The sequence below is a fragment of the Lepus europaeus genome, chromosome 18, assembly GCF_033115175.1.
Source record: "Lepus europaeus isolate LE1 chromosome 18, mLepTim1.pri, whole genome shotgun sequence".
Lineage (NCBI taxonomy): Eukaryota > Metazoa > Chordata > Mammalia > Lagomorpha > Leporidae > Lepus > Lepus europaeus.
In genome coordinates this window covers 70,103,031-70,128,591 of record NC_084844.1, presented here as the reverse complement: position 1 = coordinate 70,128,591, position 25,561 = coordinate 70,103,031, and the positions used below count along the sequence as shown (strand labels likewise).

The window sequence follows — 25,561 nt, the reverse complement described above, 5'->3', positions numbered from 1 at the left end:
CCCTCCAATGGCCGCCGCGGCTGGCGTGCTGCGGCCGGCGCACCGCGCTGATCCGATGGCAGGAGCCAGGTGCTTATCCTGGTCTCCCATGGGGTGCAGGACCCAAGTACTTGGGCCATCCTCCACTGCACTCCCTGGCCACAGCAGAGAGCTGGCCTGGAAGAGGGGCAACCGGGACAGGATCGGTGCCCCGACCGGGACTAGAACCCGGTGTGCCGGCACCGCAAGGTGGAGGATTAGCCTACTGAGCCGCGGCGCCGGCCACTTCGGTGCTTCTTTAACTTGTGTCCAGTAGACACCCATCAGAAGCTGGGCCAGCCCAGCAGGTGGCTGTATCATTGAAAGTAGAGACGTGGCACTTAGAGCTTGTAGAGGAAATAGTAATTAAGCAAATAACCATACAGCTATCACCAAATCATAAATACATGCTCTGAGATGACCCCCTCAGAAGGTGTTTGTGGTAGCCACAGGAGAAGAGGGAGCCACCCCATGAGAAGGGAATTACATCTCAGACCAAACAGCTGTTCACTTAGTCTCTTGATAGTGGCCAAATAAGGTTGTGCATCCAGGCACAGAGCTCCTCTGATGGGACTGTGAGAAGTTGGTAAATGTTTCTCTCCATCCAAATGCTCAGTGGTGTCTTTTACATCTCTGTGGATATCTGCAAAACCTCATGCTGTAATTGGCTGAATTACAAAACAAGATGAGCTTCTAATCTCTCAGGCTGTCCACAATGAAATGAAACCGTTAGTTGAGAATGAATGTATCCTGTATGTTGGGATGGGAGTGTGTGGAGACACCTTTATGAGGCTGTGGACATTGAAACCCAACTTCTGATAAGTTGTCATTGCCAGTGAAAGAAGTCTCCCTACCCCTAGTTAAGTAGCCTTCCCAGCCCCATAAAAAGAAGATTCTCCCCACCTGGTGGCTACAGCCTCCCAATCTACAGTAATATTGGCTTTTCCAACCCCTTGTGAAGGGATTAACCTTTAATTGCCTGAGGAAATAGTTGCCATGGGGTAGTTCCCACACAAGACATTGTTGATTCTTTGGGAGAATACATCCTCGTTACACCTTCTAGATTTACAACCAAGTCCCAGCAGACTTCTAAAGATGAGTCACAGGGGCCGGCACTGTGGCATAGCAAGTAAAGCTGCCGCCTGCAGTGCCAGCCTCCCATATGGGTGCCAGCTCAAGGTCCAGATGCTCCACTTCTGATCCAGCTCTCTGGTAATGGTCTGGGAGAATATTAAAAGATGGCCCAAGTGCTTGGGCCCCTGCACCTGCATGGGAGACCCAGAAGAAGTTCCTGGCTCCTGGATTCAGAACAGCTTAGTTCTGGCTGTTGTGGCCATTTGGGGAATGAACCAGCAGATGGAAGATCTATCTCTCTCTGCCTTTGCCTCTCTGTAACTTTGCCTTTCAAATAAATAAATAAATCTTTAAAAAAAGATGAGTTACAAAGTATGACCCAAAGGAAGCATATTACATTTGAAAAGATTTATTTGAATTTTCTAATTTGTAAAAGCAGAATCCTGGGGAGCATGCTGTGGGAATGGATATTAAGGGTGTGGAGTAATGGTGGGAGAAATGTAAAATTGAGTGAGGGAGGCTGAATGAATATATTGCTCTGTTCCCACTAAGTGGAGATTCCACATCTAATGTAGAAGCTTGGGGAGTTAAAAAAGTTTGGTTGGTTGGTTGGTTGGCTGAAGCATGGATCAAAAAAATTGCCAACTGCAAGTGAATTGGAAATATCCACTCTCCATTGGTTTGAGGTAGGTAAGAGATTTGAAGACTTGGGGAGACTGGAATGTTAATTTGGATTTGTCATTTAAAATGGAAAGACCAAGAAGACACATGATTCATTAATATTTTTTAAAGTCCTATTTTTTTACTTATTTTGTTTTATTTGAGAGAAGGGTGAATAGAAATGGACAGAGAGCTGCCAGCAGCTGATTAACTCCCCCAAATGCCTGCATCAGTTGCAGCTTGGCCTAGCAAAGCCAGGAGCTTGAAACTCAATACGGGTCTCCCATGAATAAGGTAGGCACCCAGTTACTTGAGACATCACCTGCCTCCTGGTGTTGGCATTAGCTAGTAACTGGAATCAGGAACTGGATGTGGAACCAAGACCCAAACTTAGGTACTCCAATATGAAATGCAATTATCCTGTCAGCTTATTCAATAGGCCCAATGCCTACCCATTTTCTTCAGTACTTTGAGAAATAAATTTGTGGAAGGAATCCCAGTATTCTTGGAAAGTTCTGTGACAGCTCCTCTCAGGTCAGACCTTACAGTGGCAGCTGCTACCACACCCACTGGAAAACTAAAATGAGAAGGGTATCATTGACTGATCTGGCTATGGCCACCACCATAGTGCTCTAAATCTGCCAACAGCAGAGAGTAGCACTTAGCTCCATGTGACACCATTCCCCAGGCTGATCAGCCACCTACCTGAGGACAGATCGATCACATTGAACAGGTCCTATCACAGGAGAGGCAGATTTTTTTTTTACCTTACCAGAAGAGATATTCTGGATATCAATTTGTCCTCCCTGCATACAAGGCTTCCACCAAAACTGCATACATGGACCAACCGAAGGCCTCACCCATCATTGTGGTATTCCAGGCAACACTGCTTCTGACTCCGAAGGAACTCACTTTACAGCTAAATAAGTACAGCAATGGATTCATGGCCATGGAATTCAATGATCTTACCACGTTCACCACCATTCTTAAGAAACAAATGATAAAAAGATAGGACACAATTTTGATGACTCAGTTACAATGCTAGGTAGAGGGCAACACCTTGCAGGGCTGGGGTGAGGTTCTCCCAAAGCCAGGATAGACTCTAAATTAACACCCACCGTAGGATGCTGGTTCTCTCAGCTAGAATTCATGGGTTTGGGAATCTATCAATGGAAAATGGAGTGGCATGCTTCATTATCACTGTTACTGATTTGATGACACAATTTTTCCTCCTAGTCCTGTGATTTTATGCTCTGCTTGCCTAGAGGTCTTAGTTCCAAAAGAAGGAATTCTGCCACCAGGAGAGACAACAGTGATTCCATTTACTGGAAATTAAAGTCACTATCTGGCCACTTTGGGCTCCTCACGCCTGAGTCATCAGACCAGGAAGAGTTAGTGTTGGCTGTTCAATTTATGGGGGCCCTAAGGAGAAATTGGACCACTACCCCAAAATGGAGGGAGGGGAGAGTACCTTTGGTATAGCTTTTAGGGCAACTCTTAGTGCAACCATGGGAATAATTCTAGTCCTCTCCTTTTGCCTTATTCTATGACATCATTATTAGTTTGGATGCCCCCAAAGGCCCATGTGGACCTTTAATTGTTAGTGGATTAACATTAATAGTTAATGGACTAAGGATTGAAACTTAATCCAATATTGATCTTGGATGGTGGAGACTTTAGAAGTGATTAGATTGGATTTGGTTGCTGGAGTGATGGGATCATTTTGGCTTTATATAGAGTGACCACGTAAACATAAATGAGCATGCTTCCTGCCTCCCTGCTTCCTGATTTACCATATGATCTTTCCTCTTCAGGTGTTCCACCATCTGCTGCCCTCATCAGACACCAAACCAACAAGACTACCTGATCTTGGCCTGTGAACACCCAAAACCATCAGCTGAAATAAACTTTCTTTCCTAAGTAGTTTTTATCAGGTATTTCTTCTAGTGATGAACGTCTGGTAATATGCCTGCCCACCAAACATTCTTTGCCAATGCCATTTTTCCCTCCCAGAGAAGACATGTTCTTTGTGCTCAGAGAGTTGATAGAGAGGTTCAGGGAGATGGTGGGATGGGTAGGCTGAGAGGCTGGAAAAGTAGAACCATTTGTGGCTGAGGATACAGAGAAGATTGGGCATATTGTAAAGCAAGGCAGTCAGAGTGTGTTTGAGAGTGCTTCAGAGGAAAGGGAAGTGCCCTAATCAATTTCTTTTTTTTTCTTTTTCTTTTTTTTTGACAGGCAGAGTGGACAGTGAGAGAGAGAGAAAGGTCTTCCTTTGCCGTTGGTTCATCCTCCAATGGCCTCCACGGCTGGTGTGCTGCAGCTGGCTTACCACGCTGATCTGAAGGCAGGAGCCAGGTGCTTCTCCTGGTCTCCCATGTGGGTGCAGGGCCCAAGCACTTGGGCCATCCTCCACTGCACTCCCTGGCCACAGCAGAGAGCTGACCTGGAAGAGGGGCAACCGGGACAGGATCCGGTGCCCTGACCGGGACTAGAACCCGATGTGCCGGCGCTGCAAGGTGGAGGATTAGCCTATTGAGCCACGGCGCCAGCCTCCTAATCAATTTCACTTCACCAGTTTAAATAAAAACTGGGAGCAGACAGTTATCCTATCAGTTAATACTCTGATCAAGACACCTATGTCCTCTCATATGTAAATACCTGGGTTTGATACCTGGCTCTAGCTCCTGATTCCAGCTCCAGCTAAGGCAGACACCCTAGGAGAATTAAGTAGTTGGGTCCCTGCCACCCATGTGGGAGACCTGGATTGTGTTCCTGGTCCTTGGATAGGGTCTGGCTCAGGTTTGGTAGTTGTATTTGGAGGGTGAGGCAGTTAATAGAAGTGTCCCCTCTCTCAAATAAATTTTAAAAATTGGAAAAAAATTTTAAAAAACCACTGAACTCAATGATTAATCTAATCCTTCAAAGATTTTGTTTGGTCACTGGACTCTAATTCTGTAATAAGGTCACCATTCCAAGAAAGCAAGATGTAGACTCTGATTTGTTGATGGATACAAAAGTAAGCCTTTAAACTTGTAAACCCAAATGTGATGGTCTATAGAGTAACCCAAAACATCAGCACCCATTTTATTTTTGAATTTAAATTCCATTCCTGTTAGGATGCCAGTCTCCTAGGCCAAAGTGTCTCCAATTTTCATTCCCTCCTGGTCTCCTCCCTCGTGTTCAACCTCTGTGCTATCACAGCTCATTTTCTAAGACACAATCTGATTGCATTATTTACCTTCCTTAACTTGTCAGAGGATCCTTCTTGCCAGCAGGATTGAATTCCTGCTCCTCCCATGGCCCTGTTCTCCCCCTGCCTCTCCTCCTAACACTCTTCTCCCAGTACCCAGGCCTTCAAGCAGGCTGCAGCTTCTGCTGAACTGCACTGCCCACCTTCCCTGTCTATGGAGTTTCTTCCAGGACTCCCTTGTCAACCTCCCTGGCTACCTACCCAGCTGCCCCCCTCTCTGGCAAGAGAGCAGTTCCTTTTAGGGTTCCCTCTGCTATGTGTAGATCCTGTATTTTACTGTTAGCATTAGCATTCATCTGATTCCCCCACGTGACTTCCAGGGAACAAGTTGCAGTTCATAGCATGTGAAGTTGTCACATGGCGGGTGGGCACTCAGGGATGAAGGGGGGATAAATGAATGAATGCGCTAATCAGCACTGGGTTTGTTTTTCTTTTATAAAAGTAAACCTGGAGCATCTGCTCACCATATTCCCATTGTTTAAAACCCAATGAAGTTCAACTGTGGCCCTCAGGCATTTATTTTATTGTTCTTGTGAGTATTTTTTTTCCATGTTGAAAACATGTATTTCCTGTTAATGCTTACATCTCAAAGACCCATGAACCCTTTCCATCTCACAATAAATTCAGTTTGTCCAAGAGCCATCTTCTTCGTTGTGATTTTTGAGTGACACCTTGCACATCACGTGAAGCTCGAGCAATATGTGTCAAGTAGATAAATGAAGTTTGCCTCCTTTCCTCAGCCCTAACCTAAAGTGGGACCTCAAGATGTTGATTGAACTGCCAGGCCCTCAGTTTCCTCACCTCCAAAGGAGGGACTCAGTCCAGCTGGCTTCACAGCTGCCTCATGAAGGGAGAGGTGCCCACACCTTAGGAGAAGCCACCCTGCTCAGGGAGTGGCTGTGCCTCTGAAAATCCATGCATAATGCTACTGATGACAAGAGATGTAGCAGCAACTTCCCAGGCCCAGCCTCCACTCAGCAAGCAGGAGTCCTCTGGCCTGCAAACTGGTTTTTGTTTCAGCTCAGGTAACAAAGAGGCCAAGGCTGGGAGGGATGCTGGCCTGGCCCCATCCTGCCTCTCAGGCCTCTCCTCTTCTCAGGTTGTGGCAGTTGGAGTTTAGCTCCATAAGTCATTGTTTTCAAAGCACAGAGAGCTCTGGACTTTCCCAGGAATTCCACTGGAATGTAAACAGACTTCAGCTCCCAGGCAGAAACCAATGGATTTCCTGAGCTGTCCAAAGTCCACTTGTTGGATCCCAACATGTATTCTGGCTTGTTAGAAACACTTCTTTTTCTGTCTTCACACACATGGTATACCTGACATCAGTTAATATTTATGATCTGAAAGGAAAGAAGGAATCAACCAAGCAGTAATTCTATAATAAAGATGTCACGGCTGGTGCCATGGTTCACTAGGCTAATCCTCGACTTGCGGCACCAGCACTCCAGAGTCTAGTCCTGGTCAGGGTGCTGGATTCTGTCCCTGTTGCTCCTTTTCCAGTCCAGCTCTCTGCTGTGGCCCAGGAAGGCAGTGGAGGATGGCCCAAGTGCTTGGGCCCTGCACCTGCATGGGAAACCAGGAGGAAGCACCAGGCTCCTGGGTTCGGATCCCTGCAGCGTGCCGGCCATAGCGGCCATTTGGGGGGGGGGGGTCAACCAATTGAAAAGGAAGACCTTTCTCTCTGTCTCTCTCTGTGTGTCAAAAAAAAAAGATGACACACAATTTTACCCTGTTTTTTAAAAACAATAAGTTTATCTTTAAATCCCATTTTTCCATGAACGTTTTTTAAAAAGTACCTATTTGAGAGGCTGAGAGACAGAGAGAGAGAGAGAGAGAGAGAGAGAGAGAGCAAGCTCCTATCTGCTGGTTCCTTCCCCAGTAGCTTAAAATTGCTAACCCAGGGATTGAAGCCCAGAGTGGGGAACTCAGTCCAGGTCTCCTACGTCGGGGACAGGGCCTCACTACTTCAGCCATCACTGCTCACTCCCATCATCTGCATCGGCATGAAGTTGGAATCAGGAACTGGAGCCAGGACCCAACTGAGACACTGTGATGTGGCATGCAGTCATCCTAACCTGCATCTTGATGGCTGTCAAATATTTCCTAACTGCAGAAACTGCTAAAAAGACAGGCTCACCAAAAAAATCTTCTGTATGCCAAGAATGGAAAAAGAATCACAATTTGAAATCTAATTTTTTAGTTTTTTATGGAATATAGATTCCTCCCTTTCCTATATCAAAAGTGTGTCTACCCGCTAGCACAGCTGTCTAGTTGACAAAGGGCATGGGAAGCCCAGGAGCTGCCAGTTAACATGACCTTGTGTGGTGAAGCTGACTGTTCTCGGAATGTTTCCTGGCCTCTGCCCTGTAGACTCCCTCTGTGCTCAGGGACCACACTCCCCTTCTTCCCTGTTTTACAATGGCATTAGAAGGCCTGGAAGGCAGGAGGATCTGGATTCAAATCCTGGGTTGCTCCTGGGGGAAACAGGGCCAGTTCTGTCCTCTTGAAGCCTGTGAGCTGGGACAAGTTACCTTCTCTGTGAACTGAGGATAATCAAACCCACCCCAGGGGATTGTGGGGAAGGTTACACAAGAACGTACGTGGAGAGCTCCCAAACTGGCCTCTTGCAAAGCAGGTTAAGAACTGTTTCTCCCTTTCTCTCCTCTCTGCAGCTACCACTTCCTGGAGTTGCAAGTATCTGCAGGTGACCTCATCTGAGACCACCGAAAGCCAGCCTCGCCCTTGGCCAGCTGTAACATTACTCGAACAGTATCTCCTGATGAAGAAACATGGGCCTCTGACACAACTGAGAGTCCAGGAATTGATCAAACAGAAATTCAACAGGAAGAAGAGGATGTAGGTAAATGTGGACAGCACTTTTGTTCCCTGTTTTTGATTTCCCTTTCTTTTGATATCTCAGATCTCTGAGACATCTCACTGTCCCCTTCCTTCTTCAAAACCCTACATAAACTTCCTTCTAGGGAAGGACTGGCTGGATTGGAACTGCTGAGGCCTTGTGGTTTGGAGGACACTCACAGGCTCATGGTATATGAGCCCCCGAGTACTGCAGATGACCATGGCAGGGCTGCAGGCTCACTCCTTCACAGAAGACTCAGAACATAAATGTGGAATCAGATGGGTCTGGTGGAACTGGTGTATCAGGACACTGGTGCACACTCAACCTGGCAAAACTTTTAGAATCACTTCACCCTCTTATTGTCAGCAGCAAGAGTGAGCTTGAGGCTAACCGTGGGACAAAGAAAGAGCAGTTTCAGTCTCACTCCTATAGTATCTGTGAGTCTTTCCTTGGACCATAGCATTCTTTCCTCAGGTGGAAAGCTTACGAGTATGGGAGGAGGCATGAGTTTACTGTGGCAACTGAGACACAAGTTAAGATGCCTACATCCCACACCAGAGCCCCTGGGTTCCATACGTGGCTCCAGCATCCTACTCGTGCAGACCCTGGGAGGCAGCAGTGATGGCTCAAGTTGTTGGGTGCCTGCCACCCATATTCCCAGCTCCTTGCCCAGATTCAGTTGTAGTGGGCATTTGAGGATGAACCAGCAGATGGGAGCTGTGTGTGTGTGTGTGCATGCACGCCTCTCTCTCTGCCTATCAAATAAATACATAAAAAGCTTTTAAAAAGAAAATTTAATAACTAACACATTAATACTTCTTGCATTCTAGAGTAAGCCACAGCCAGGAAAAACCATGGATGGCTCAGAGTGCATCACTCCCATCACTCCCCACTCTCACCAAATATACCCGGGAGTCTTGGCTCAGACCAGTCATGGCCACTTTGGTGATCAAACAAGGCCCCCTATGAAGAGTCATGTACAAATGGCTCTGGAAACCTCCAGGAAGTTCTGAGAGATGAGGGAGAGAAGATTAGGGAAGAGGAAGGATCAGAGCAGCCAGGTGAGAAACGTGGGGCAGCCATTGTCTCTGGATATTGTTCATATATGAGTCTCCGGTTCCTTCACTCTCCAGGCTGGTGCACTCTGCCTTACTCTCTAGGAACAGGAAAACCACGGATGTCTTTTGGGAACAGACATTCTATTGCAGTGGTTCCCAGATGTTTTGTTTATTTTTTAAAGTGGCAGCAGTCGTGAATTATTTTAGGATTGCCAAAATAAGGGTACTTAGAAACCCCCAAAATTCCAAAGCCATTGGGAGTTTTAATTTCCTAATAGAGACAATATTTTATCGCCAAAACAATAAAAAAAATAAAAAGTTAGAAGGGCTGATAGTGCATGAATCTTGGAGGATAAAGGATAGTGCTTTGAATTTAATTGATTCACAATTAAGAAACAAACAACTGCCTAAATTGACCATATTTGTCTCATTTTGCAATGGATTGCTGAAAATCCATAACACATCAGAACAGAGAACTAGAAGAGCTGAGTTTGAATCCAGGCTCCTTATGGCCCTTGAGCCAAGCTCTTTGCCCTCTGTTTTACCTTTGCCAAATGAGAGTCTTGTAGGAGTTGACTTCTGCAGGAGTCTGACTCTCTTTGAGCTCCTTTTGCTCTGGGTCTAATGTGGAAAGTCAAGCTCTGTTTCAAGCTCTCCGTAAGCCCACATTTTAGGTAATATTTCATGACAAATTTTGTTTTGCTAGTTTCCCATTTGCTATCAACTGCTGCTTGGATTAGTGAGGCTTGTAATACCATACACAACCCAGTAATTTTCCCACTAGGGCAGGACTTTCCCAGGATTTTCTGCCAATGATTATTTTGTAATCTAACAACTTTTATAAAGCTTTCCATGCCTAGCATTATCATCCACCAAAACTATTTCTAAAGTTAACAAGGAGAATTCCAAGTAGATACAAAGACATGGTCATGCCATGGGTAAGGGTTTCAAGAGTCTGTAGTAGAACAATACTGTACTCACATTATAAACCCACCCAGGACTTGGACTTGAGATAGAGGGGTGCTAATGGCAGCCTCAAGGGTTAGCTGTCAAAGTAGTTAGTGGAGAGAGAAGCCAGCCTCTCCCTTCCGATCTATCCAAAAAGCATTGTGGAGAGAACAGGGTCAGCTAAGGAGCTGGAGTAAGGGAAGCACAGGAGAAAGGAGACTTTTTCTCAGGCAGGAGGTCAAAGGGCAACCACAGTGCAGTCAGATTCCCATATCTGCAGGTTCCACATTTTCAAATTCAATCACCTGTAGATAGAAAATATCTGGATCAAAAAGCCCTGCCATTATATTGCCCTGGGAACAGGCTTTTTCTTGCCTTTGCTTCCTAAACAATGCATCTAAAACAACCATTTAGAGATCATGTGTGTATTTTCAGGGTTTGTAAGTAATCTAGAAGTAACTTAAGGTTTGCAGGAGGACATGTGTAGGTTATAAGCAAATACCAACCATTTCATATGAGGGACTTAAGCATCCTAGATCTTAGAAGCTGCAAGGGGTCCTGCAACCATACTCCAAAGATACCAAGGGTTGACTGTATTAGCTTCCTCAAGATGTATGTACATATATAATATATTATATAATAATATTATATATAATATTATAATATAATATATTATATAATATAAATTAATAATTAATTAATAATATTATATATTAATAATTAATAATATTATAATATATTATTCATCATAATATTATTATCATTATAATATTATAATATATAATATTATTATTAATAATATAATTATTATATAATTAATATATAATATTAATATAATTAATATAATATATATTATAATAATATTATATATACAAGGAACTTCTGAAATTTATGAAAAATGGAATTATATGAGGTCATTTTGGGTGCAATAAACTTGCAATTCAACACATTTCCATGAACTTTATGAAGATCGTGTGTGTGTGTTTGTGTGTGTGTGTGTGAATGCAGCATAGAACTACGGTTGTTCATTCCACTATTATAATACCTTATAAATTAATAAATAAAGCTTGTAATTACACAATGATGTACACGATTAAACCACATTTAGTTGTGATCTGTAAAAATGATCACTTTTTCAGCATAAATATGTACTCATCAAGAAAATGAACAAGGATCCTTTAAAAATGGAAGTACTGTGTCCTTGATGCTCAGTTTCCTTGAGTAATAAACAAACCCAGAGGACTGTTCACATTGGAGTTACATTTAGATTTAACAAGCTTCAAAGGGGAGGGCACTGTGTAGTTCCCTTTCAAAGCTACCATTCTCACGTGACACGTGGTAATCCCAGAGGCCAGGGAAGGAATGGAAGAGAGCTGAAAGATGAGAACAGCATATTCTTTGGAATCTCTCTGGTGGGCAGACAGTTTCTCCTTCTCCCAGACCATCCTAAAGGGGAAGTGCATCGGGTTGGACAATAATGAAAGGTGTGGGAATTCCCCCTAACTGTGGTCTACTTTACAGACAACTCCACTAGGGGTAGAGATAGGTCATTCCCATCCATGGAATCCTTCACTGGGCTGCAAGGCTGCTTGGGGAACAGTTTTGGAGGACAGGTGAAGTGAACTTTAGTTCCCTCAAAAATCATACTTTTTTTTAAACTTTTATTTTAATGAATATAAATTTCCAAAGTACAGCTTATGGATTACAATGGCTTCCCCCCCCATAACTTCCCTCCCACCCACAACCCTCCCCTTTCCCGCTCCCTCTCTCCTTCCATTCACATCAAGATTCATTTTCAATTCTATTTATATACAGAAGATCAGTTTAGTATATATTAAGTAAAGATTTCAACAGTTTGCCCCCACATAGCAACACAAAGTGAAAAATACTGTTGGAGTACTAGTTATAGCATTAAATCACAATGTATTTTTTAAAACCCAGGAGTGAGATTGAAAAGCTGCCAGAGCTTAAACACTGCTGTTTCATAGCACTAGCAATAGATGGCAGTACATGATCGATCTTCCCCTCTTGGCAGTTTCAACCCCACCTTTCCTGGTGCAGTTCCCTCCACTCCATTGGGCTCTCTGGCCCTTTTGAAACTCTTCTGTCATCATATAGCAATTTGAGTGTGTAATAAAATCATGGATAGCCCTTCCTTCTCCATACTAAGCCTCTTGGTGACCTCAAGCTACAATCACCAAATCAACTGGTACTATAACTTGGAAAAATGGCCTGGAAACTAAAAACATAACAAAATAAAATGTAAATCATACAGTGAGTCTTGAAAGGGAGAACAAGTGGAGACCAGTTATGCTGAGATGAGTTTTACAGACAAGGAAAGCAATTTTTACTCATTTTTATTCAGGGACACCATGCCCAAACACCAAGAACTCAAACAGGGATGCCCGTGAGAAATGCATTGTGATCTAACCACTGTGGCTCCTTCCAGTTCTGAACATCTCTGCTCTGTGGCTAGAGAAGCTTCAGCAGATACATTTCTAAGGAAATTATTTTCCATAGATACTATCTATAACTATTTACAGAACAAAAACAAATAGGAAAACCACCTTCACTTTAACCTAAATAGTAACAGAAAGCAAACTGAAGCTCACTGGACTTGGTCCATTAGAACTGTCGCTTTCAAACTGGAGGTCACAACTAATTTATAGTGTGGAAATCAGCTTTGTAGGTCATAATGGGTATTATAACAAACAATGGAATGGCAAAGGATAGGATAGGCTAGGACAGAAGAGAAATTTCATCTCAGAGTACAAGATCCAAAGGTAAAATTTCTTGCTTTGAGCCGTGACCAAAGTGAACATGCAGAATTCTGTTGTGGAGGGCTATGTCTATTTTCAACTTTGTATTTACTGCAGCTCAGTACCAATAGGCTCCCCCATCATTGCAAAGTCTAATTGAACAGAGAAAATTTTTGATGGGTATGAGTGATATCAAACCATAAACTGAACTAAAGGTATCCTTGCCCCTTGCTGCACAAATATAGAGAGTTAGATTATTTATCCTCATCATTTTGGTATTTCCAGATTTTCCAAGATGATCCCAATCTCTGGAATTTTGCCCTGTTCTTCGATATAAACATCCATACTCACAATGTTCTGTGTTCTAAATTGTGGTTTGGAAAAAAATATATCCTCAGGGCCTAGAGGAGCTGTTAAGGCAAATGAAATAAATGAGCTAAGCCGAGCGTAGCAAGTGATTAAAATGTGGATCGTATAAGAGATGTATACATTTTTTAAAAGACGATCAAGAATATTTTTAAAGGGTATATGAAAAAGATAGTGCACTAGGAAGAAACCAGACCTGGTATGGATTGAATTATCTCCCCCACCTTCCTCAAAAATTCATCTGTGGAAGCCCAGTGTGACTGAGTTTGGAGTCAGGGTCTGTAGGAGTTGCCTGCGGTTTAATGAGTTCCCGATCCTGAGCACTCGTGGCCTTGGGAATGAAGGACATGCATTCCCCCCAACCCCTCACTAAGAAATATTTTTGAGGATATCCAGGGCTTTATTTTGTAATGCAGAGGCCATACCAAGAAGGTTTTTTGTTGGCAAGCCAGGTTCCTCACCAGGAACCACACTTATCTCTATAGATAAAGATAAATGATTCTGGGATCTTCGTGTTCCCAGCATCTAGAACTGTGAGAAATAAATTGCTATTGGTTAACCCACGCAGTCTGTGGCATTTTGCTGAGCTGACTGAGAGAAGGAGTAAAGCCTGGAATTGCCTGGTCTCCCAGGCTGCAACCTCTTGCGCAGTTCTATTTTAGGCTGAATGAAGCCCAGTCCCATTAGGGGAAATACCTGAAATCATTCAAGCGTCAGTCTCCATGAACACTTTCAAGAGCAAGGAAAACTGCGACAGGGTATTTATCCACTAAGTGTATAATTCAATGTATATCTTTACAACTTATTGGACTGTAGGTAAAGTGGGCAGAACAACAGCTCCAGACAGCCCATTTCCAGAAAAAGAGGCAGTCTGCAGCATTTCCACATGAACCTTCAAACCACTTCCATACCCATGAGCTTGGAGCAGGACAGGTATCCAGCAAGACAAGGCCACATGGAATTCGGCCCTCACTTTCATCTTCCTTCCCTGTTCCAAGCCACTGTTCCCCTCCCCTATTTTAGTGCAATTCATCTCTAGATTCAAGCTCCATGGTTCTCAAATTTCACTCACTTTTTGTTTTTGTAACAGTTATGGACTTTGTGCCAAGCACATGTCTAGGTGCTGACTTAGTCAGCCATGACAGCAGGTGAAAAGTCCAGTGTTCCTTGCTCTTCTATCCTACTTGGTGTGAGACACACAGTTAAGAAAACAAATGAGTGAATATTGTGACCTGTTAGAAGGCTATCTTGAGCGTTGGTGGTATTGTTTGGGAATTTTCAATTCTGTTTTAGAAGACAACACCCGGGATGGATGAGATTCACATTTCTATGAATTCATATTTTGTATAAGCACATAGATATACTGGTGATGTGTAAGATATGTTTGAAAGATCAGGTAGAACCTGTGTTTGTTAACATTAACAGGAATGGGGGCCAGTCTTGGGGCAAGTGAGCTAAGTTTCTGCTTGAGATACCAGCGATCTGTATCAAAGTGCTGATTTCAGTCCTGGCTGGTCTGCTGTTGATCCTGTCCCCCTGATAATGCACCTGGGAAGACAGCAGAAGATGGCCTGGGTACTTGGGCTATTCCCACCTCTGCAGGAGTCCAAAATGGAGTTCCTAGGACCCGGCTTTCACTTGGCCCAGTCCTGGCTATTGTGGCCATTTGGGGAGTGGACCTGCAGATGGAAGCACTCTCTCTCCTGCTCTCTCTCTCTTTCTCTGTCTCTTTCTGTTGCTCTGCCTTTCAATTAAATTGATTAGTTTTTTAAAACCAGTAAGCAATAGCAGGGCCAGAATCCTTGATATTCATCACAGTATACTATGTGTAAGGTATTCATGAGTTCTTTATTTGGTCACTTACCTGTGAAATCCATTCTGGTCTCAGGTGACCTTTGTTCAAAAATCACAAATAGATCCCTAGCTGCTCATCAGGCTAATTAGCAGGCAACAGCATGGCTATGTGCTGGTTCCAGATACAATTCTGTCTGCTGAGAGCACTTGATGAAGGGCAATGCTGATCCCAGGAACTATCAGGGAAGGTTATGGAAGAGAAAAAACCAGACATCTGACCATTGTTGTTGCTGTGGACCAGGTACTGTGGTCCTTCTACCCGCCTCTGTGCTGTGCTAAGCTTGTGAACTTACCCTCCACTGCTCTGCCATTGTGAGCCTCAAATTGGTTTAATAGTGTGATTTGATCATCTTAATTTAATTTGTGAGCCCTTTAGGGAAAGCTTGCCTAGTTGTTGACTTAGAGACTGCCATTGCAATGAAATAATCCCCTACATGGAAAAGATTTAAAAAAGTGTGGTAGCATCAACCATGAAACACAGAAAAGAGATGGGGAGTGCTGGGAATGGGGTTTCCATTTTGAAAGGGAAAGGCTGATTGAGAAGACACTATTTGAGCAAGGATTTGAAGGAGGTATGGGGGCAAAACATGCAGATATCTTCAGGATGAACATTCCAGACAAAGGGCAGGAACCTCAAGTGCTAAGCATGCACTTGCCTGGCCTGCTCCAGGAGCTAGAAGATGACCAGTAAAAATGGCAGAGTGGTATGAATGGAGAGGCTCCGGAATTAAAGTTGGTGGTGAGACAGTCCCTGGGTCACTGTCAGAACTTTAACTTTGACTTTGGTTTCCATTGGATGGTTTTGGATAGGAGATTGGTTGACTTAGTATTTTAATATGATCAGTTTAATATGGAAGTCAGTTAGGAAATGCCGATGGCGGTGATCCACACAAATAAGGTGGTGGTTCAGATCAAGTTGGCCCCAACAGAGGTGGTAAAAGGGAGGAGACTCTGGATGTTCTTTGAAAGTAGAAGCAACAGGATTTATTGCTGGGTTGCAGATGAGTGGTCAATGGCGGATCCAAGGATTTAGTCCTCAACAACTGGAGAGATGGCAATGCCTCGAGCTCAGCAGGAGAAGGGAAGCTAAGTCATTTTAAAGAATGCAATGAAACTTCAACAATAACCAAACTCATGTAGGAAGTGAATTGGTCAAACCAAGAAGCCCTTTAAGCTTGGTCATTTTCAAGCTCATACACTTAAAGTATATCCAGTCATTGGTGGGTACAGAGCAGACAGTTGCTCATGTGGAAGACATGGGGTTTAACAATTTCACAGAGGAAAGCTCTCAGTTTGGTCATGAAACGTGACAAGGTCTAGGAGCATGAAGGGAATTCCACAGAGAAAGAAACATACAGTGAACTGAGAAGCATGTAGGATGGGAAAATCAGAGAATCACTAGGTCCATATATCCAAAGGTGGGATTATAGCAATTAAATAATTTTACTTTAACTGAAATGTAACCATAAAAATCTAGTGGCATTTAATTTCTCATTCATATGGATCCATTGCATTATGTGGGGATGGAAGGAGAATTTTATTTTCCAGGTAAGAGAGATGACTTTTTAGAGTTTGACATATAAAATCCTAGCCCATGATTTTACCTGCAGAGGAAAAGTGGATAGAGGGACTGGCACAGTGGCGCAGTGGGTTTATGCCCTGGCCTGAAGCGCCAGTTGTAGTCCTGGCTGCTCCTCTTCCAATTGAACTCTCTGCTATGGCCTGGGAAAGCAGTGGAAGATGGCCCAAGTGCTTGGGTGAATGCACCCACATGGGAGACCAGGAAGAAGCACCTGGCTCCTGGCTTTGGATGGCGTAGCTTCAGTCGTAGCAACCATTTGGAGGGTGAACCAATAGAAGGAAGATATTTCTCTCTGTCTCTCTCTCTCTCTCACTGTCTAACTCTATCTGTCAAATAAAAAAATAAAAAAGATGCATTGATAACTCATTTATTTGGTACCTTTCCATTTTCTTCATGTAGGCACCAAATGCTGTAAACTTTCCTCTTATAACTGCTTTTGCTGTATGCCATAAGTTTGATATGCTATATTGTCATCTTCATTTTCTGATTTTTTTATTTCTCTTTTGATTTCTTTTATGATTCACTGTTCATTCAGGACATTTTGTTCAATATCCATGGGTTTGTATATGTTTTAGAGATTTTTAAGTTAATTTCCAGCTTCATTACATCATTGTCAAACAAGATGCATGATACAATTTCCAAATTTTGAATTTGCCAAGACTTGCTCAGAGACCCAGCAACACCCTGAGCTTTCTCCTGCAGTCAGAATTCTCACAGTCTCAGCAGTCAGGACTCCTACAGTCATAGAGTGCCAAGGAAGCACTCTGCCCCCTAGCCTGTCATGTCCACAGGGAGGCTGAGGTGTTCCCAGACCCGCTGTCACCTAGGCAGCTTGAGCCCATGAGTCCCAGAGCCTATGTTATGTTAAGAGGTTGGAGGCACCTCACAGTTGTAAGTGGTTGCCCAGGGCCTTTTTTTTGCTTGCTATTTATTTATTTATTTATTTTTCATTTATTAAACTTTTATTTAATGAATATAAATTTCCAAAGTACAGCTTATGAGTTACAATGGCTTCCCCCCTCCCATAACTTCCCTCCCACCCACAACCCTCCCCTTTCCCACTCCCTCTCCCCTTCCATTCACATCAAGATTCATTTTCAATTCTCTTTATATACAGAAGATCAGTTTAGTATATATTAGGTAAAGATTTCAACAGTTTGCCCCCATATAGCAACACAAAGTGAAAGAAATACTGTTGGAGTACTAGTTATAGCATTAAATAACAGTGTACAGCACATTAAAGACATAGATCCTACATAATATTTTTTAAAAATTAATTAATTTTCTATGCCATTTCCAATTTAACACCAGGGTTTTTTTTTCATTTCCAATTATCTTTATATACAGAAGATCGATTCAGTATATAATTAGTAAAGATCTCATCAGTTTGTACCCACACAGAGACACAAAGTGTAAAAATACTGTTTCAGTACTAGTTATAGCATCACTGCATATTAGACAACACATTAAGGACAGATCCCACATGGGATGTAAGTACACAGTGACTCCTGTTGCTGACTTAACAATTTGACACTCCTGATCATGGCGTCAGTGCCTTTTTAATCCCCTCAGCCAGAATGAAAGTCAGTGGGTAACTTGGCTTTTTCCCCCCCGTAAAATCCTTGGGTCACATGCATGCACAAATGCACAATACCTGCTGTCTGCAGCTATACTCATTTCACAATCATACTGGTCACATACAAGTGTTTGCAGCCAGTATTAATGTCAGAATGGCTCATTATCCCAACCCATTCCTGGGTTCATGCACAGAAGCTGTTGTGTTTGCCTCTACTGACAAGATGGCAATGTTCCCCTCCAGTTGCACCTGAGACACTGCAGTTGCCTCTGCTGACAAGATGGTGACTGTCTGGGTGCACACACAAAACCTACAGCAACTACTACATACTTACATCAAAATGGTGCCCAAATTCTTTCATCAGTGGTCAAATGCCATTGTTGGGTGGGGAGGTATGGTGAGAGAGAGGCCCCTTTTCTTTTTTGTCTCAGTGAGCAGGCACCCTGTTCCCTTGAGGGCTCTAGTCTGGACTCAAAGACAGTGCCGTCCTCTAAACTCTTGTTTTGGCTATATCACCAATGCCATAGGCCACTTTAGTCTGAATTCACATTATCCTGTAAAGCTGATACTTTCTCCAGCTCAGGGCTTCTGGGGTCATTTTTTGTGTCTGTGCTGTTTGATGTGCCTCTGCACCTTCCACACAGATCTACACACCTCTCCTCCTTTAACAGAATCTCCATTGCAGTTTTCCAACTCTCCCCTGAGAATGGCTTTCTCCACTTTTAAAATACTATTTCCCCTTGCCAACAGCAGACAGCCCTGCTGCTGTTCTTCCATCATGCGATCTTCCTCTCTGCATTTCCTGGGAGCTGTGTGGTCAGCTAGTGCCCAGTAGTACTCCAAGATGCCGATGCCCTTCTCCTTCCCCTTCCCCTTCTTCTTCCTGCTCCCCCTCTTCATCTTCTTTGTCTTCTTATTTTTTCTAGTTTTTAAAAAATTTATTACAGTTATACAAGTTTCATGTATTTCATATTATGTATAGTTTAGGAACATAGTGATACTTCCCACTCAACCCTCCCTCTTGCCCATTCTGCAAACCTTCTTCCACTTGCCTCTCCGATTCCTGCTCTTAATTATGACAAAGACTGATTTTTAGTTTGCTTAATGATCATGAAGGTAACACTAGACTATAAGAGATCAACAAATAATATGAAGAAAAAAGTCACTGTTCCTCAACAGAAGAGACAAGGGCTGTAAACGATCACTGAAACTCAAAATGTCCATTTCACTCCAACACATTTCATTTTAGGTACTATACTAGTTACCTCAGATCAGGGAAAACCTTTGGTATCTGTCTTTTTGGGACTTGATTATTTCTGTAAATATAATGGTTTCCAGTTGTGTCCATTTTGTTGCAAAATATTTTGCTGTTTTATGGATTTCTCTTTTTTAGAGCTGAGTAGTACTCAAAAGTGTATCTATAATTTATTTATTCAGGCATCCATTGATGGACACCTGGGTGGATTCCATATTTTAGCCATTGTGAATTGTGCTGCAACAAACATGGGGTACAGATAACTCATACACTGATTTCTTTTCAGTTGGGTAAATTCCCGAGGGGGATGGCTAGAACATATGATAGGTTTATATTCATATTTCTGAGGTATCTCCACATCGTCTTCCACAGTCGCTGGACATTCCCATTAACAGTGGAACAAGGGACCTTTTTCCCCACATTCTCACCATCATTTGTTGTTCGTTGACTTCTGTATCAGAGCAATTCTCACTGGAGTGAAGTAGACTTCACTTGTGGTTTTGTTTGAGATTTTTCTGGTTACTAGTGATCCTGACCATTTTTTCCAAGTGTCTGTTGCCATCTGAATTTCCTCTCTTGAAGAATGGCTGTTCAAATCCTTTGTAGATGTCTTAACTGGATTGTTTGTTTTGCTATTGTTGATTTTTTTAAGTTCTGTAAACATTCCAGGTATTAACCCTTTATCAGTTGCATAGTTTGCAATGTCAGTTGCCTGTTCACTTTGCTGAGTATTTCTTTGGCAGTGAAGAAACTCCTTAGCTGGATGTAATCGCATTTTATAATTTTGGCTTTGATTGTCTGTGCTTCTGTCTTTTCTTAGAAGTTTTGGCCTATTACAACAACTCATAGAATTCCAGAATATTCTGTAGCAATTTGATGTTAGGTCTATGATCAATTTTAGGTGGATTTTTGGGTAAGTGTAAGATAGGGGTCTAATTTCATAATTCTGAAAGCAGAGGTCCAGTTTTCCCAACACCATTTATTGAACAGACTGTCCTCATTTCAGGGATTGATTTTAGCTTCTTTGTCAAAGATAAGATGGTTGTAGATTTTGGATTGATTTCTTGAGTTTCTATTCTGTTCCACTGGTCTATCCATCTATTTTTGTACTAGTACCAGGCTGTTTTGATTATAATTGTCCTGTAGTATGTCTTTTTTGTTTGTTTGTTGTTTTGACAGGCAGAGTTAGACAGTGAGAGAAAGAGAGAGAGAGAGAGAGAGACAGAGAGAGAAAGGTCTTCCTTCCATTGGTTAACCCCCCAAATGCCCCCTATGGTCAGTGCACTGCACTGATTTGAAGCCAGGAGCCAGTTGCTTCCTCCTGGTCTCCCATGCAGGTGCAGGGCCCAAGCACTTGGGACATCCTGCACTGCTTTCTCGGGCCACAGAAGAGAGCTGGACTGGAAGAGGAGCAACCGGGACAGAACTGGCACCCCAATTGGGACTAGAACCTGGAGTACCGGTGCCACAGGCAGAGGATTAGGCTAGTGAGCTGCAGCACTGGCCCCTGTAGTATGTCTTGAAATCTGGTATTTTGTTGCCCTGGCTTTGTTTTTGCTGTATAAGATTGCTTTAGCTATTTGAGATATCTTGTGTTTCCATATGAATTTTAGCAGGTTTTTTTTTTTTTGGATCTGAGAAAAATGCCGTTGGCATTTTTGTTGGGATAGCATTGAATCTATAAACTTCTTTTAGTAGTATGTATATTTTAATGATATTGATCCTTCCAATCCATGAACATGGGAGATTTCCCATTTTTAATGTCTTCTCTCCCTTTTAGGTTTTGAAATTTTCTTTCTCAGCTGGGCTGCAGGCCCTGCTATGGGGAATATGGGGTGAGATAAATGTGCCCTCTTTACTTCCACTGAGTCTCTGAGTAGGCACTAGTAACTACTTGTCTCCAAGGCTACAGTCCCAACTCACACCGTGTTCTCCCTCTGGCTAGACCAACAAGAGTTTCTGCAGTCTGGTCTCATCTCTGCCTCCAAGCTTCCACCTACTCCTGCTCTCAGCTGCTGCCATCCTGTGTTGTGTCCATGTTTGTGCTGTGTCCACACCTTCCAGACATGTCCATGGCATTATACTTCCTTTGTAGAATTCCTGGTGTGGTTTTTCTAATTCTTCCCTGAGAGTGCACTTCCTATGCTTTTTTTTTTCTTGAGATTTTTCCTTAGCCTAGTGCAGTATGTTGTTCCCTATTATGTCATCTAGGAATCTTCCCAAGATGTCATTCTTCTTAATTGTCCCTATTATGTGGTAAATTTCTACAGAAATCATGCTTTTCTAGCACATAATAATAGCACATGGATCATCAGGTTCCTCCCCACTGGCTTTTTGCTGCCTCCACAATTCAGTGCTAACATTGTAAGCATGCCAAAGGGTATCCTCACAAAATGAGAATAGGAAAGCTGCCCAAGTTCCAAATTCTATGTTAAGAATAATAGCATAGCAATGCTTCTAAACACAGATGCATGGTGTGCCTCCAGCTGACTGTTTTATGACATCATGAACAGAGCAATGCATGACATGAATGAAAATTTCATGAAAGAGGTAGAAATCATTAAGAAGAACAAAATAGAAATACTGGAAATGAAAACTTCAATTGGTGAAATAAAAATATGATTGAGAGTTTCAAAAGCAGAATACATCAATCAGCAAAGCTATCCTTAAGAAGTAAAGAAGAGATTTGGGGCAAGATGGCGGAATAGGAAGGGAGCACACTAATAGTCCGGGAAGAGACAGTTTAATAAAAGTGGAGATACTGCAGGTTCAGGGAAAAGTAGGGGAAGAAACAGCAGAGGAAACTCTTCTGGAACTAGTGATTCACAGTGGACCTGCGTGGAGAGCATGGGAGCCCAAGTTCGGGACACCAGTGGCAGACTCAACACACCAGCACTGGAATACAAGGTGAGCCGAACCTCAATAGCCTGAGACACCAGCAGGAAAGCGGAAAGAGGAGACTAGAGGGAACGAGGCTTGAAACTCTTTGGGGCAAAGTACACCTGGCTAGCTAGAAGAGAGAGAGGGAAAAAAAAAGTGACCGATATGGACACGAGTTTCTCTCTCTCTGCTCACCCCTCAAAGGCGAGCAAGACAAAGAGCAGGCACCATTTTGGACATATGTCATAAGCAGGGCAACCTCAGGTCTGCACCGGCCCTGAGCCTAGCAGAAAAACCTGACTCTGGGGGTGAGGGGGTGAAATAACAGGAGATTAGCATCTAACTTGACAACCCAGTGGGAGACTGCAGGAGAATTTGAGCCCACACTGAGGGCAGCAGACATTCCCTTCCAACCTCTGGCTCCTGTGGGTATATCATTCGCCTGCTAACTACCTCCAATTAAGTTCAGCTGTGTGTTCAGCTGTGCGGAATTACTTCCCTTTTGAATAAAAAAAAAAGAAAAGAATGAAAGAAAGAGAGATTTACCACGCCTAACCTGGGAGTGTCAAATTTGACACACCCTCAACCCTGAGGAACCAAACACAGCTCTCAGGCCACACTCATCTCAAGCCTCTAAGGCTTCACCAAAAGCAGACAGTACACTTAATATAGAGCCATAGTGTAACAAGAAAAACACCACAGTGAAGAAACCAAATATCTCCAACATCCCAAACAACAAACGCACAAACCAAGGTAACAAGAACAAGGAAGACACTATGATGCCCCCAAATGAAAAAGACACCCCAATTCAAGATTATGAAGATGATGAGACAGAAGAAATGCAAGAAGCGGATCTCAAAAAATTGATAAGAACATTAAGAAGTTCTCAAAAACAAATTCTTGAACTACAGAAATGATTACTGGAGAAGAGAGAAAATCTCTCTTGTGAAAAGGAAATATTAAGGAGGAATCAAAATGAAATGAAACACCTAGTAGAACAAGAAACTGTGATAGTGACGAGAAATCATAATGAAATGAAGAATTCAATAGATCAAATGACAAACACATTAGAGAGCCTTAAAAACAGAATGGATGAAGCAGAAGAGAGAATATCGGACTTAGAAGACAGAGAACAGGAAAGGAAACAGGCAAACCAAAGAAAAGAAGAGGAAATTAGAAATCTAAAAAATATTGTCAGGAATCTACAGGATACTCTTAAAAAACCTAACATTTGGGTTCTGGGAGTTCCTGAAGGCATGGAGAGGGAGAAAGGATTAGAAGGCATTTTCAGTGAGATACTAGCAGAAAATTTCCCAGGTTTGGAGAAGGACAGAGGCATCTTAGTACAGGAAGCTTATAGAACCCCTAGTAAACATGACCAAAAGAGATCCTCACCACGACATGTTGTAATCAAACTCACCACACTGAAACATAAAGAAAAGATTCTAAAATGTGCAAGAGAGAAATGTCAGATTACTCTCAGAGGATATCCAATTAGACTCACAGCAGACTTATCAGAAACCCTACAAGCTAGAAGGGAATGGTGAGACATAGCCCAGGTACTAAGAGAGAAAAACTGCCAGCCCAGAATATTATATCCTGCAAAGCTCTCATTTGTGAATAAAGGTGAAATTAAGACTTTTCATAGCAAACAGAAATTGAAAGAATTTGTCGCCACTTGTCCAGCCCTGCAAAAAAAGATGCTTAAAGATGTGTTACACACAGAAACACAGAAACATGGTCATCAATATGAAAGAAGGTAAAGGAAGGAAACCTCACAGCAAAAGATCACAGGAAGCTCAATTTCTCTTTGACATAGAATTAAAATCTGATTCTCTGTTAAAGCAATGTGTTAAAGTAATCTATTATGTTCTCTCGATGTCTGTTAAATTCTAATTGTTCAAAAACAGCTGAATTTTTAGTAAGAGCTATGGGTTTTTTAAATATGTGCTTATTTTCAAAGATTTGAATAATCACCTTGTAACAATGATCAAATTTGGTCTATGTTATGTCATGATTTTAAGGAATCTTATTTCAACAGGATATTTTGGATTTTGAGCCTTCTTGGCATTCTTGACAGGCATTCAAAAAATCAAAGTTCCAAACAATCTGGACTCTAAAATTTCCAGTAAAATAATGGACTTTGCTTTTTCCAGTTTGGGCCCAACTGAAAAAATTGAAGGACCTATGTCTCTCATCTTATAGAAACACCAACTAATCAGGCTATTTGGATTATATTAGAAGTGCTGTCAAGATGTGATGTGGTACTAAATTTTAAGTTTCTAGAATGGAAAATGCTATTAATACAAATGTTTGAGAATTAAAAAGTCTAATGATCTTGTGTTACTAGACATGATAGTTATCCTTTTTTATTTTTTATTTTTTTGACAGGCAGAGTGGACAGTGAGAGAGAGAGAGACAGAGAGAAAGGTCTTCCTTTTGCCGTTGGTTCACCCTCCAATGGTCGCCACGGGTGGTGCGCTGAGGCCAGCGCACCGCACTGATCTGATGGCAGGAGCCAGGTGCTTCTCCTGGTCTCCCATGGGGTGCAGGGCCCAAGCACTTGGGCCAACCTCCACTGCACTCCTTGGCCACAGCAGAGAGCTGGCCTGGAAGAGGGGCAACCGGGACAGAATCCAGTACCCCAACTGGGACTAGAACTGGGAGTGCCGGCACCGCAAGTCGGAGGATTAGTCTAGTGAGCTGCGGCGGCGGCCAATGATAGTTATTTTAATGAGAAAGCCCCAGAGGCCTAAAGAGTTACATACTTGTAGCATCCTACAGGTGCTTTCAAAATACTGTGAAGTAAGCAAGTGCCTCTTGTTGGTTGATGAGTTTATAATTTTAAACATGGCAACTTAAAGTCTTTTGTCATCCACAGTTATATATGATTTGCTGCTCATAAAACTAAAGTGTTGTTGGTTCTCTGTTTAGCTGTCCTCTATAGGTTCCTATGGACTTTTTCCAGCCACCTGTCTTTATCTGGCCAGCTCTCCTCCCAGGCCAGCCAAGTAATAAAAGTAAACAGAGTGCCTTCCCCTAGGAGATTCACACATCCCTTAGTATGTACCCCATGTGAAGAGATAGATAGGTCTGGATCTCTTAACTTACAAGGCCTAAAGCCCAACAGATTATTATCAAGCCCCTTCTGTCAGGTTCTGTTTGCCTCTCAATCAGAAAACTTAATTGTAGCTTAGACAGCACCTTTCTTAGCTCCTCCGATAATGACTCTGTCCTTTGTTCTAGACCCTGTCTAGCACACTTGGGCCTCATTCCTTTGTAATCATAACCTCTACTCTACCTCCAATGGCTCTACTCACAACCTGTGTGTACTGATGGTCCTCTTCCCCACTTAATGCTGTATAATTTTTCAGACCTGGTTAATGCCACTCTTAGGATCATTGGTTACTATCCTCACCCT

The 25,561-nt window shown here is 42.7% G+C and overlaps 1 protein-coding gene across 13 annotated transcripts in view; it reads left to right on the top strand.

Moving 5' to 3' along the window:
* The window catches only part of LOC133777341 (zinc finger protein 717-like), a 100,060-nt gene that overhangs the window by 48,822 nt on the left and 25,677 nt on the right, over positions 1 to 25,561 (top strand). For 9 of the 13 annotated variants that reach the window (XR_009868534.1, XR_009868536.1, XR_009868531.1 and 6 more), the window contains 3 exons: positions 3,567 to 3,686; positions 7,678 to 7,865; positions 7,987 to 10,479. Coding sequence is in view for 2 of the 13 variants with exons in the window: in XM_062216872.1 (XP_062072856.1) it covers positions 7,678 to 7,865 (188 nt within the window). In the remaining 11 variants the exon portion in view is untranslated. Of the gene's footprint in view, positions 1 to 3,566; positions 3,687 to 7,677; positions 7,866 to 7,986; positions 10,480 to 25,561 lie in introns of those variants that run through there. The other 4 variants (XR_009868533.1, XR_009868535.1, XM_062216872.1 and 1 more) reach the window with 2 other exon arrangements.